This window comes from Pollicipes pollicipes, unplaced genomic scaffold (assembly GCF_011947565.3).
Source record: "Pollicipes pollicipes isolate AB1234 unplaced genomic scaffold, Ppol_2.1 Scaffold_5386;HRSCAF=6368_pilon_pilon_pilon, whole genome shotgun sequence".
Taxonomy (NCBI): Eukaryota; Metazoa; Arthropoda; class Thecostraca; order Pollicipedomorpha; family Pollicipedidae; genus Pollicipes; species Pollicipes pollicipes.
Genome location: NW_023596671.1, coordinates 589 through 14,256, shown reverse-complemented (window position 1 = coordinate 14,256; position 13,668 = coordinate 589). Strand labels below are relative to the sequence as shown.

Here is a 13,668-nt window from a genome sequence, read left to right as displayed (position 1 = left end):
GACTACGTCCTTGATGCCAGCAGTCACTGTGAAGATCTGAACTTTAGACCTCACTCCCTTGCTTCGGTGGCGTTTCCCTGCGCTCCCTATATCAAGCCTCCACCGGTGGGCCGCAACACTGCTACTTGCACCTGCCGCTAGGGGCGCTGCTCGTGGCGTACCAGTCTCCGCTCCATGTTCGGGCAGGGCACCGCTCGCGATGTGCCGTCCAACGTGTGTTGGACTGGGACTGCAGGCTATGAACGTCTGTACACGCACCGTGATGCTGCACGAGGTGTAGCTATTGCGCGATGCATCTCCCGTCGCCGGATCGCGGACGTCGACAAGTGCGCTAACGTTCGCCTCAGGTGGCCTGTGGTAGTGAGGGAGCAATGCAAGATGTACTGGCCGACATGCCCTCGGCCCGGGATTATCAAGTTTCCTATCAAGATTATCAGGATTATGCAGACATAATGAAAACACATTAAGAACGTTAGTCACATCTCGGCATGAACACAACGCTGCTCGGAGAGGGGGAGGGAGCGCGCAACAGCTGGCTGTGGGCAGGCGGTTTCAGGACGAGTCCTCACGATGTGGAGACTACCTGCGCGAATTGGACAGCCAGGGGGAGGGCAGCTCAGAAAGAGCCAGCCACCGCCGCCAGACACCCCAGGCCAGCAAAAATATCCTTTCATCTTAACCGATTCAGCTTTACATCACCCGCCTCGCCGTCCATGGATGTGCTGAAAGTTGCCTTCGACCGTAGCAGCTATCAGGACAGCTTCTGTCCTGGTAAAAATACATCCAAATTAGGCAAGCCGTTCAATATTAACCTGCTTTGTCTATAAACATTTGTCTATATATATATATATATATATATATCTATATATATATATATATATATATATATATATATTTGTCTATATAAACATGCTATGTCGACATATGATTCGTTGCCATTTCACGAACTCCCTACCTGATTCTGTCTTTCCTCTCATCTTGTACTGCTTCTCAGCCCGGGGCATGACCAATGGCTGCTGTCTCAGCTGAATGAAAAGTAGCTTTTCATGATCTGGGTCACTTCGTGGGGGCGAGACCAAGCCCACATTTCATCGGTTTCATTGGTTTAGGAGCCGCTGGACTGGCGCGACATGAGCGTCATTGGTACACACGGTGACCACATTGGCGCCTTCAGGGCCCTAAATGATCCCCGCTTCCCGGTGGTGGTCCGGTCGCTGCCCACTCCCAGCACCGCTGTCAGTCAGCGCGTCCCGGTGGTGGTCCGGTCGCTGCCCACTCCCAGCACCGCTGTCAGTCAGCGCGTCCCGGTGGTGGTCCGGTCGCTGCCCACTCCCAGCACCGCTGTCAGTCAGCGCGTCCCGGTGGCGGTCCGGTCGCTGCCCACTCCCAGCACCGCTGTCAGCCGTCCCGGTAGCGGTCCGGTCGCTGCCCACCTTTCACACCGCTGTCAGCGCGTCACGGGGTCGGTGGTGGCCGCCGATATGGGGCTGTCCGCTTTGTGGCTAAGACAGCTGGAGAGACTGAGTAAAACACTGTTAGATTGACGAACAGGGAATTATCGTACAGTATGGTCGCGTCCTAAAACTTGCATGCACCTTAGTACTGCATGTAATTTGAATAGTTCTTAGGCGAAATTAATTTGGAAGGCTCTGCTCTGACGAAGCGACAGTTCCAGTAGTTTTGAAAAGGAACCTGATCGCCATTAGAACCCATCATAAGCGAGAGTGATTTTAGTGTGGCAGGAATCTTGTGTGATGGGAGGCAGATAACTTTACGGATTTGGTAAGCCCTTAGGTACCCATGAGGAATGAGAAACCGGTGAATTCGGAACAAATTTTAGGAAAATTAGGGTATGGAGACGGATGTGGGTAAAAAATTTACGGCATGCTGGGTAGACACCTCAAAAAGACAAGTAGACAATAAAAAGTGTCCCAGTGTTGCTTCTTGCACTTCTTTTAGCCATGATTAGCTCCACTCACACTACGTTTCAAATAATTAATTCACACAAGTAAGTTTTGGGCGTGAACTACACGAAGACTTTTTTATAATATGGAGCTTCATTGTCCGCAAAATGCAGATGGGTGTGCAACAAATGAGTAAAACTTATTAAAAATGGCTAGAAATTTGAAGTGGGCACAGCCCCATGGGCAGCGAATGGATTAGGCACAGGATATCTTACCCTGGAAAACCCCTTATGAACACCAGAGACATGGTGGGAGGTCCCGCCACGTCGAGAGACGTGTTGAGAGACCTCTCCTTACCAAGGGACGGTCCTCGTTCTGTACTGGGGACCTCGGATTGCGGAGGTACGTGGTAGCGTACCTGGAGGCTATGGCTGGAGGCTTTCGATATGACAAACATGACTATGATTCCGTAAGGCAATACACCCTCTTTAAAGGAGCATTCCACATTTGTATAAGGTTTTGGGCTGAAATATCCACTTCGATGATCTTTCGGTGCAGTTCACAGCCCTGACCTTCTCCAGACCTGAGCCCGTCAAGTTTCTGAGCTACACGCCCGCGAAGATGGGGAGACTCTCTCACGGAGAGCATTTCCAGATCACTTTAGCATTCACAACGTCATGATAACGTGAATCGAATCCTGCGATTCCGTAACGATTCCATAAGCCACGCGGCGACCAGCGCCGAGGAGAGCATAATGGTCGAGTCGCTCATATCTGGCGCTCGTAAGCACAATTTTCAGATATAACAGCCATCAAATGGCTCTCAATCAATGTTGTGCGGTACGATAACATAATCAGACAATGACGTATCGAAGAGGATATTTACTGAACAGAGGAATTTGTGTTGTTTGGAGGAGCCCTTTATAGTTAAAACTATGTCAATAGTTATAATTGAGCTTGTTTCAACGTGTCCGATGTTTACTTCAATAGCCTTAAATGTGAAACGATCTCTACAAACTAGAATAACCATTGAACGCATCCAACTTGTTCCTTTCATAACCAGGACTGTCTTCGCCGTGACTGAGAGCTGATAGTTCCAAGGAGGGGGGGGGGGGGGACAGCCTGGCAGGGACGAACTTGAATGCTTTGTAGAACTAAATACAGGGGCTTAATCAGACGGCTAACATTACTGAGGTCCAATCTGTTTCGATGGCACCTTGTATAACGTTCATAATGCGACCGCTTGATGCGGCAATCATGTACGTAACGACATATTTGCATTTAAATAGCATCTAAATGCCACGTATAACTAGTATTTTAGGCCTGTAATTCATCCACAGCGTGTGCATCTTGTTCTTCGGGCCCCAATCATCTCCAACGTGTTGCAGTGCTTCAACCGACAAACACTGCAATATATTGTACCCATGTGCTAGCCTCACTGGGTTTTGCTTGCGTGACTGTCGGTACGCTTCATCTGACCTGTACAGTATACAATCAGGTAATTCGTGTTTGTGCGCGTAGAGTCGGCCGGGCTTGCGTGGGAACAACCAAAGGTTGTGCGGCGGGGGACGATCAGATAGGCGAAATCGGCCTACAGCCCCATTGTGCTGCACTGTCTGGGCCTTCGCCACACGTACGCGAGTGAAGGCGACGCTGTCCTTTTTGTGCTTCTCTGCAATGGTACCTCCACCAATGTCAATGACTACACACATCTGTCGCAATCAAACTCCAGCATTGCACTGCAATCGTAGGATCCGACACATCCTTGTATATGTTTCCATATCGATTGCCGAAAATTCTGTCTCAGATGTGGTTTATAAAACTGGCAAATACTCTTCTGCGTAAGAGAATAGGACTAAGATAGTCAATACCGCTACAATAAGGGTGAATGCGTGCTCATGTGTATGTAAACATAGCAGTTACAGTAGAAATCAAAGCTGCTATGCAACTGTAAGCTTGATGAGGTTCCTTTACGGTGTGAACTCGTCATGAATGATGGTCTGTCAATGCCTACGCTCCAGCTTGCAGCACAGCCCCCGCGCTTCACAAAAAGTGTACGCGAGAACACGCGTCGCAAAAGTACCAATGGTTTGACATTTGATGGGTCAAGGGTCGTTACGCAGAGATCGGCTTCCGGTGTCTTGCAAAGCACCCTTATCTGGCGGATGTCCCATAAAAGCAAAGATCTGCCTCCCATCCATAATTTCGCGGCGCCGTCGCTACTACCACCGGGCCGAGACCGTCCCCAGCAAGTCTCATCACCCACTCACCGAACCGACACCATCCCCCATAAGGTTTAATTTCCCACCTGCCGGACTAACACCGGACTGGGTAAGCCCCACGTCCTACCCAACGGGTGCTCGCCTCGGTGGTTCTTTCCAACCCCTCCGACATCTCGACGCATGCAGCAAAACTCGCTGATGGGTTTCACATATATTTTACACTGTCGACTAGAATGGACTAGATGGGTTCAGCTGGAGTGAGCTTCCACCTCCGCACGCTCATCAGTTTCCGCACGCACAACACGGGTGAGGCGCTGCCCGCACTCAGCTGTCACACTAACGTTCCTATACCACACGCCCACACGTGCCGAGTGCGGTCCGGCCGGTCCTGCCATGCCTGTGCCGGCGGCCGGAGGGCGGAATGCGCAGAGGACTCATCTAACGTACTGGAATGCCGCATCGATATGACCGCCAGTTCACCACATACAGTTCATACAATCATTGAAAACATGAATATCGCGGTAGTCCGGGCATTATCCGGGACGTGCTGCATAAAATCATGCTTTTGCGAAACTGCGCTTAGTATTGAGCATTCGCTGTGTACGTTTGCAACGCCGTGCTCTTCACGCTCAACCATGCTGAGAGAATACCCACGATGTCGCTCGCGATGCAAACAATTCAAACATTCGGAAGGTAACTTTAGCATACCGGCACTCTTATAAGGCACTGGTATCCACCATGCACGCTATGGATTGAACATTGTTGCATATCTCGCGACTTCACACACACATCGTGTGTTGTAATTTCACGCAAAGTCCACTGGTCGTCCGAGTACGCGAGGAAAACACGTTAAGACCCGCAGCATGGGCCAGTGTGGATGATGCAAGTAGCACATAGAGTAGATGAACGTACAATGTGGTGGACTGGACAAGAAACAATCCCGAAGCAGCACAAACGCAGCCGTTTAGCATGGGAGATCTGTTCCTGGACATTGCCTTTTTTCTTCACACGCCGATCGTTTTTGACAACTGTCGACCATCACTGTAATTGTTTTGTTGGGCCTGCCAGCCTTCTCAAAGAATAAAAGTCGCTTTCTGAGATCCAATTTGTTTGTTTTTGTACTTGTCAAATGTTACCAACAGTGTCCCGCATTAGGCGAAACGGCGTTCTTCTAAGGTTACTGTTAAGATGCATGAAATGAATGACATTCAACTGGTGCACTTATTATTGTTTGCTTGCATGCATTAAACAACCAGATGGATAATGGCACGACAAAGAGGGCAGAGGGTACCATAAGGGAATAATCGGTGCGAAAAAAATCCAAAAACTAGGTGTTCACCATGCGCTCGGATCAGCGGCAAGCATGTTAAACAACGCTGTAGAAATAACCCCATCGCAGCACACATTACATTGCACTTGTATCAAAATAAATTGCAAATTGCCACGACTAGCGATGAATGACTAGCATATTACAGAGACTAGACGTTTATCAGGTAATAAGCACTAAACAAAAATTCAAGCCTCATATGCCACACGTTTGTTGTCACGCAACCAGAGGCAAGGCACGGCTCCATTGTGAAGGCGATGGCTGAGAGAGCTGCTGTCACAAATCGAGGATAGTACTGCCAAACCGGTGATCACAAGCAATGGCCACTGGCTGGCGAAAAAAATTGTCATTTTGTGTCGTGCCGTCATTCTCGCCAGGATCTCATACCCCGAGGGGTTAGCTTGAATGAGAGAGATCGCATTGCCCTCCCGTTAGCAGAGAATCTTGTATGATCAGCGGCGGTGCCAATGGCCCGCGGCACTGGGACAAATTTTCATTCCCGGACCATCTCGCAGTCTCTGGTCAGCACTCCCGACGGTGATGCGGTTGCGGCGGACAGCATATGATTATAGGTACCAGCCCGTGGCCTTATGTCAATACCCTGGTCATCAGATCCCTCCGTCCCTTCCGCTCGCGACCCACGGCCATCACTTGGTCTGCCTCTGTGCAGAGGCCTGCCCATGACCTGCCCGCTGACCTCAGGTCGTCACTTGGTCTGTCCGGTCAAGAGACCTGCCCATGCCTGTCTGACGATCCGAGGCCAGCATCAGATCTCTTACCCGTCTGTAGCTAGAGAACGTCCCCCGGCTGGCGCGCGCGCGGCGCCCTAGGTCGCCCTATGCCTGACGCTGCCTATGACCTGAGGTCAATAGCCGGGCTGGTAGCCGCCCGCCCAGTACTCGGTGGCGCCGGGGAAGCTGTGCGGCTCGTAGTGCTCCTCGGCGGCAGGCGGCGGCACGCCGTATGAGCTGACCGGCTCGGTGTACACGCCCGTGGGCGTGGTGACGCACGAGTACGACGAGATCCAGGGGGTGGGCGTAGTGTAGGGCGGCGGGTCGTACTGCGACACCGGCAGGCCCTCCGACATCCGCATCACGTTCTGCAGATGCCGGATGTAGCGGATTGTCAGCCTGTCGCAAAACAGAGACGGGGTCACCATTTGGGTGAACCAGGCGGGTCAGCAGACAGGGGTCATAATATGAGTGAAGCAGACGGGTCAGCAGACAGGGGTGACCATAGGCGTGTAGCTGGCGGGTCAGCTGACAGGGGTCACAATATGGGTGAAGCAGACGGGTCAGCAGACAGGGGTCACAATATGGGTGAAGCAGACGTATCAGCGTGATGTGGATTGTCTACAAAGGATGTTGTGCAAAGGACAGCTCGCTTATACATCAGGATACTCTACAGGATACAGGAAATGCGATTTGAATTAATTGCTGTGACAAACATCACTGCGGCGTTTGTGTAGACAAGAGCGATGCCGTCTCACGCAGGATGAAGAGCTGTAACTGCGGTCAGTTCAAGGGTGCAGTTTCCTACTCACTTGAGGGGGGGGGGGGGGATTTCAGATCTACCTAACTTTGAGAGGGAAGTGGTTCACATCCGGGAGCAACCGAATTTGGCTCACTGAAAAACCAGGGAAAAGAGCTTATTCACATGGACTTTCTCAGGTCTGCTCTAATCCTAACTACAGCGACAAGTTGCACGTAGTTAACGCTAATCCGATTAACGCATACGCTGATGCCGGCAGGAAGGGTATGCAAATGCCTTCGGTCCGAAACGTCCACGCAAATTATTTTTACGGCGCCCGACGCTCCTGGTACGTTTGGATGCCTAGAAACCTTCCAAGGGATGCGGCGAATGAAGCGATAGCACTCCAGAGTTGTAGAGAGTGATTGGAGGCAGGTATATCATCGGTTTTCCATTTCGAGTTTTGTCAGTTAGCTCTCTCTTTTTCTCCCTCCCTCGCTCTCTCCCTCTCTCTCGCTCTCTCTTTCTCTTTCTCTCTCTTTCTCTCCCTCTCTCTCTCTCTCTCTCTCTCCCTCTCTCTCTCTCTCTCTCTCTCTCTCTCTCTCTCTCTCTCTCTCTCTCTCTCTCTCTCTCTCTCTCTCCTCTCTCTCTCTCTCTCTCTCTCTCTCTCTCTCTCTCTCTCTCTATGCCAGGTAAGGATGCACACGAGGACATAACCCGAAGAACGGTAAAGCCTCTATCGTTTTTAACAGTCTCGTGAATAACAAGCTGCTGAGAGAAGTAGATCATCCGGCAGATGCATTAAGACACAACTATAACACATTCCAGCAAACCTGGATTTGTCAGTTTTATACTGCCGAACACTTGTTTTAGCCAGCAGAGCTGATAGACCATTCTCGGTTGAAATAATCGTCTTTCCACCTATAGCCTGATATGATGTGAGATACGTGTCTTTCTGGAATGGAACAGCGCAGTGTATGGTACACCTTTCAAAGGAGCGTCACCTCTCCGTATCATCCGATCTTGGCAGCGAGGCAGATCGATACGCCGCCACGGCGAACAACGGGCCACAAGTGTTCTGCCCGGACAAAAATCAATATTGTGCTGTAGCGCTCGAGTCCCAGCATTCAGGTCGAGCCCAGAATGCAGTCACACTCACCGTAAGCACTCGATTTTGGACAGCTTCTTCCCGGGCGGCTTGCAGTACGGAATCCGCTCTCGCAGCGCTTCGAACGCCTTGTTCATGTCGCGCATGCGCGTTCTCTCGCGATCGCACGCGGTCTTCTTATAGTCTGAAAGGCCGACCACGGTCATCACGGCGGCGGGGCTGCGGCAGCGGAGGAGGACCTGAGAAACCGACGGCCGGGCCAGCGTCCGATTTGAGAGCCGACTGTTAACTGATTGAGCCGGCCCAGGCGCGGCACACATGCAGACAAACACATGTTTCCGTCACATATGGCGATCTGTGCGCCGGCTGTCGAGGGTGCCGGGCGCGACAGGCAGCCGACACCTCGGCCGCGGCCGCCGCCGCCGCCGCCGCTGCGTAGGCCCGGCCGCCAGTCGCGTCTCGCACCCACCGGTACAGCTGAGGGACGGGACGAGCCCACACATTCGCGCGATTTGGCATTACGCCTACGGGCATTGCATGGAAAGGATGGCCTCATGTTCCCCGAGTCTAACATTCTCCATCGCCTCAGGCGCTTGGCTCATGACAGAGCTCCTGTTACCAGTGCATTTCAGGCATTCTGGGTTTGAGCCTTCGAAAAAGAAAAGGCTATTCTAGCAATTGCGCTTAATGCCTCGTCATGAGGAAAGGCTTCAATGTCCCTGGTTTGTGTAGGCGAAGATATCGATCTTAGAGCAGTCCATGTTCTGTTTCAATTGCGAGGAGGAAGAAAGGGTGAGAAGTCTCGCTAGCGATCCTCAAGTTTTGTTATTAATTTTTTAAGGTGTTCAGCTCATACAGACGCTTGGATCACAATTCAACGGCCACTCAACATATTTAAGAGTGCCCTGACGCAGTGGCGGCAGTTTGAGGCATATCATTGCGTGGAGAAAGTAAGCATGCGTTCACCGGTAGCATCAAACTCGGCAACGATTTCAACAAGACAGAGCAGCACACCAGTGCACACAACAATCTCGCGCGTGCTGACGCGGGGCTGAAGCCCAGCCGAAGTGTTGGCCCACCTGACTCACTCATAGAGCTGCCTCTCCAGCCCCTGTTTTTAGACGCCTTGTTGCCTGGCTCCTCCGTATGCGGTGCCGAACGCCTGGTGCGAACCGGCTGCGCCACCAGCGCGGAGGAGACGGCCAGACCCTGTGGCGCACCCGCGAAGCCGGCTTGTACCAGCGGCGACTCCAGGTAGCCGAGCGATGGCGTTGGGTAGCCGGCGTACGCGTCCGGCATCGGCACGAACGGCTGCTGGTAGCCGGACGGTGGCGGCGGCGGCGCATAGTAGCCGTCGGCCGGCCGGTCGTAGGCCTTGCTGGAATCGAGATCGGTGTAGCTCGGCTCGTCGTAAACGGCGCCGTAGTAGGGCACCGCGTGCTCACGCATCAGCTCGTCGTTGTGAAACTCGCCCGGCACGACCAACGTGTCGGTGGGGACCGCCTCCAGGCGGCTGGGCGGTGCCGGGGCGACCGATTCGGTCAGGTCCGACGACTCTTCCTTGACGGACACCTCAGGCGCAGCGGCAGGGATGCTGGTGCTCGGCTCGGCGACCAGCCGGACCGCCTCGCCGTCGATGGGGACTCGCGGCTGCTGCCGACCCAGCGGTGCAGAGTCGGTCTCCTGGTCCGCCTGGGGCAGCCGTCCGGTCACCAGGTCGGGTCGACCGTCAGCCGAGATCCAGGATGTCTTGGCTACGGTGCTGCCGTTCTCCACGGCCGCCGGCGAGGGCGCCGAGCACGATACGGCCGGCACCTCCCGGGACGGAGACTGGGAGGACGTCATCTGCGAGATGTGATACGGCTTTAGAAGGCTTGCAAATTACCACATTTTGACAGAGGCACGCAGGCCTGGAGCTTAACTGATATGGCTCACGCACTTGGGCTGAATTTAGCCACGTGAGCAGTCCTTATTGCTATCACGGGAACAGGTAAATATGCCTTCAGAAGCATCTTAAAATGACCACATCTAGTTTTTTGGCGACGTTCCCGAAGGCTGTGTGTAGGTTTGCTTGTAAGTGTGGTTGCCAGCGCCTTCCCTTGGTTACTGAGATTTGAGGGAACATCGCTCTTTTAGATAACAAGCATAGGCGCATCTAAGCGAAGGGGCAAGGGTCTTTGTCCCATTCTCCTGCAAATCACGAGTGTCTCTAACCCGAATATGCATGCGAATCATTGTTGTGCGCGAGGTCCATTCGGCGATAGATGTACAGGGAAAACAGGAATATTGAGACTTAAACATAATTGGCTCATGAGATCGCAGAAAAACCCCATCGGCATAAACGTTGTTCCATATCATCGAATTTCATTCTACTGCCAAGATGGTGATATAAATTGTGATGGTATAATAGTGATTAAAATTGTAATAATGTAGTAATACAATAATAATGCATAATAATAGTGAATAACATTGATGATAGGAGTCTGAATGACCTCAGAATACGAAAGGATCTATGGAATGCCGTTCAAATTTCAAGGGGAAGATGTAGCCTCGGTGAAAGCTTCTGCTAACGTCAATGAGATGTATGGTAGAGACTCCAAAGAAAGACATGACGTACTGGTACTGTTTGCGCATCACTTAATCACTTTAGCTACACTCACACGACGTTTGCAACTGTATCAAGGGACAATGATCTGTTTGTCTGTAAATCTTCCTGGTGCTCTTTCATAATGTAGATTTAAAGCGCTGGAAAATACAAATGACTCAGTAACGGGTGGATAGAACTGGCTAAGAACGGGCCATGGTAGGTGTGGGCGCAGCCTAATACATGGTGGGTGGAGAGGGTATAGAAAGCATTACTTGTGGAGGCCTCTTGTTGACAGAAGGCACCCATAACCTCAAAGTGGTCTTGGTGTCCAACAGTTGTGGATCTGGCCCCCAAAAATGAGCTCGATCCAACCTCACCATCGGCGCATTACATCATCCGGAGCCTGGCTCTGAATCCAGCAGTGTCCAAGACTCATAGGCACGAGGCTGAGTTTGACTTCTTAGATAGTGAGTCGGAGCAGAGTCCGTATCCATAGCCTAGTTCTACAGCCTGATGTCGGAGTTCATCGGTGCATTATGCGTTGACACGGGACACAGGCAGTTTCGTCTCAGAGTGTAAGGGATTGGGAGAAGCTTAAATGGTCATCAGTTAAGCGCGGCTGCTGCGTTCAGAAATCTTTCAGGCGCAGCCTGATTTATACCCACGTAGTGTTACGTCTGAGCCCGTGTCAGAGTTCATGGTTGTCAAGTACAACTCCGAGACCGATTGAGTTGTAAAATAAATCAATTTACTTTACTTGAAGCCCATGCCTACCCGTTAGCTATTCCTAACCAGCTCTACCAATGCTTTACCCGCCCGTGGTATTTTTCCATCACCTTAGTCCCATAGGACGGAAGCGTTTAAGGAATCTACACCCGCATTCACTCCTTTCTCTGATGATCCGAAAAGTAGCGTGAATGGAAGCAATTGTGACTAAAGGAGCACAGGCAGCGTCGTTGTGTAACGTTTCTCCGAAGTTTATATCCGACATTAGGTAAACGTATCGTCAATACTCATACCCACGCTCGCAATGTTCCCAAGCCTGCACGAGGGTATTCATGGGCTTGCCCAACCCATAAAACCCTCTACCTGTAACACTCGAGTCTGTGTTAGGGCGAGTTGGAGCTTGGCTTAGTATTTTACATATCTGTTCAACACCTTCAATGCATAGCTGTCCGTTCAGGACAGGGCTTGCAATCGGAAGGTCTTACAGCCAGAGTCTTACAATCAGGCTGTCTTGCGGCCAGAGTCTTACAATCAGGCTGTCTTACAGCCAGAGTCTTACAATCAGGCTGTCTTACAGCCAGAGTCTTACAATCAGAATGTCTTACAGCCAAAGTCTTACAATCAGAATGTCTGCGTAGGATTTTTCGAACGCGCACAGCAGACAACGCTTAAATTGACATAAATCTGGCCACCAGACTACTGGATAACAGAGCACATGGTATGCACACACTAACATCGATGATTGCAACCATCATTTCCTCATGGAATCAGTCTCATCAGTTGGCGATATGGCAGTTGGTTCCACTCGTAGTGCGGCGGTGGCGTTTTTGCGACGCGCAATTGTCACACTGCGACAGAACCAGCTCTGTGGAGAAAGCCCCAGGCATTGGCATGAGGCATGAGGCATGAGGAGTCTTCCCCCAGCGAACAGCCGTGCGAGGGACAAACTCAGGTCAGGTGCATATCGGCGGCTTCGTCTGCACGCGCCGGCGGGACAGCTGGGGGGACGACAGAGCGCAAACTGTGGCGCGTCCCGGGTCCAGGCGGCGGCCTGCGCCGTGACACAGCTCTCTGGCGTCCACAACTGCGCCAGGGGAACAGGTCGCCCCCGAACACTTGGTGTTCCGCCAACACTTGCACACCCCAGGGCGTGTGACCCGCGCCAGGGGTGTCCCAAGTTGACGATTTGCAGGTCGGAGTAATTGGTAGTCCGACATGAGGGTACGGTACCTGTTGTGCCGACAAGTGGCTGCCGGATGGTCGCGACACTTGAAAAACCAGACCCACAGATGTAGCCCAACTGACGGGGCGTCTGTGGCGGTCGGCCCGGCAGCCAGTTGCTCCCCTCAGCGGCGGCCCCCGGCCGGCCTCTCTGGGGTCAGCGTCACCAGCGCGGCGAGGTGGTACCACTGGTGGCCGGGAAAGCGGGCTGCTGCCGGTCACGGCACGCGCGGTCTGTGTGGACACCGAGGCTTCCTACGTGCAGTCATCGAGAGGAGGCCCTCAGCGCAGCAGAGCGGCGCCAACTTAAAATCCTGCCAACTGTCCGTGATGAGACACGTGCCACAGGTGACGGGGCGTGGCTTATCACCTGGGCGTGGACCCGCGAACTTTACCGACCAGGTGCGTGCGGCCATCTCGGGAGCGAGTCATCACTGTGCGGTGCTTTGTCTCGGGCTCATTTTTTCGCGCTGTCCCCCAACTGCGAACCAGCTCGAACGACTGCGATTAACTCGTCACTTACGTAGCTTCGTACCAAATAACTTGAAATGTGGTAGACGGTCGCGTACGGGCTAAACATAATTTTGTTTCAAACCAGTGGCGGATCCAGAGAAAGGGGTGCGAGACCAATGACCCCTCCCCCCTTCCCCCTTGGGCCCGATAACGCTATAACCGGCTGAACGGAAGCAAGTTTTTTTTAACCACAACACGCAAAAATGTACGTCTTTGGACCTGCCCGCGACCAGGAAGGGCAACAAGCGAGAAAGGCCCTTGAGAAGAACAGATAGCTCTTCGCTGATTGAGGGAGTGGTGGTTGTGGGACGTTTAGGGCTCAATTACGTTACCCAGAGGCCCAACGTTGTTGGACGGAGATCCTATATGTCAACCTGCCGGGGCAATCCGATCACAAACAGCTTTCCACGTTGTTCTTCATCTTGCAGTTGCTAATAGGGCCCTACGTTGTTGTCGGGGCCCTATATGCTAACGTGACGGACATTCTTGACCAATCAGGGGCTCTCCACGGGCTCTTTTCATTCACCGTTTACTCGGAGGACCCTATGCTGTTGAAGGGATATATATATATATATATATATAGTATATATA

At 52.2% G+C, this 13,668-nt stretch overlaps 1 protein-coding gene across 2 annotated transcripts; it reads right to left on the bottom strand.

Annotated features, from left to right (window-relative positions):
* Nucleotides 1-4,342: 4,342 nt before the first annotated feature.
* Nucleotides 4,343-12,778, bottom strand: LOC119102038 (achaete-scute homolog 2). 2 transcript variants are annotated; one of them, XM_037225412.1, is made up of 4 exons: nt 12,574-12,778; nt 9,110-9,875; nt 8,082-8,214; nt 4,343-6,582 (listed from the first exon to the last, which is right to left on the bottom strand). In XM_037225412.1, exons 2-4 carry the CDS (start codon nt 9,873-9,875, stop codon nt 6,318-6,320), a joined length of 1,164 nt encoding a protein of 387 aa, XP_037081307.1. In that variant the 5' UTR covers nt 12,574-12,778; the 3' UTR covers nt 4,343-6,317. The 2 variants fall into 2 exon arrangements, with proteins under 2 accessions (XP_037081307.1, XP_037081308.1); XM_037225413.1 differs by having other exon boundaries at nt 9,119-9,875.
* Between the last annotated feature and the right edge of the window lie 890 nt (nt 12,779-13,668).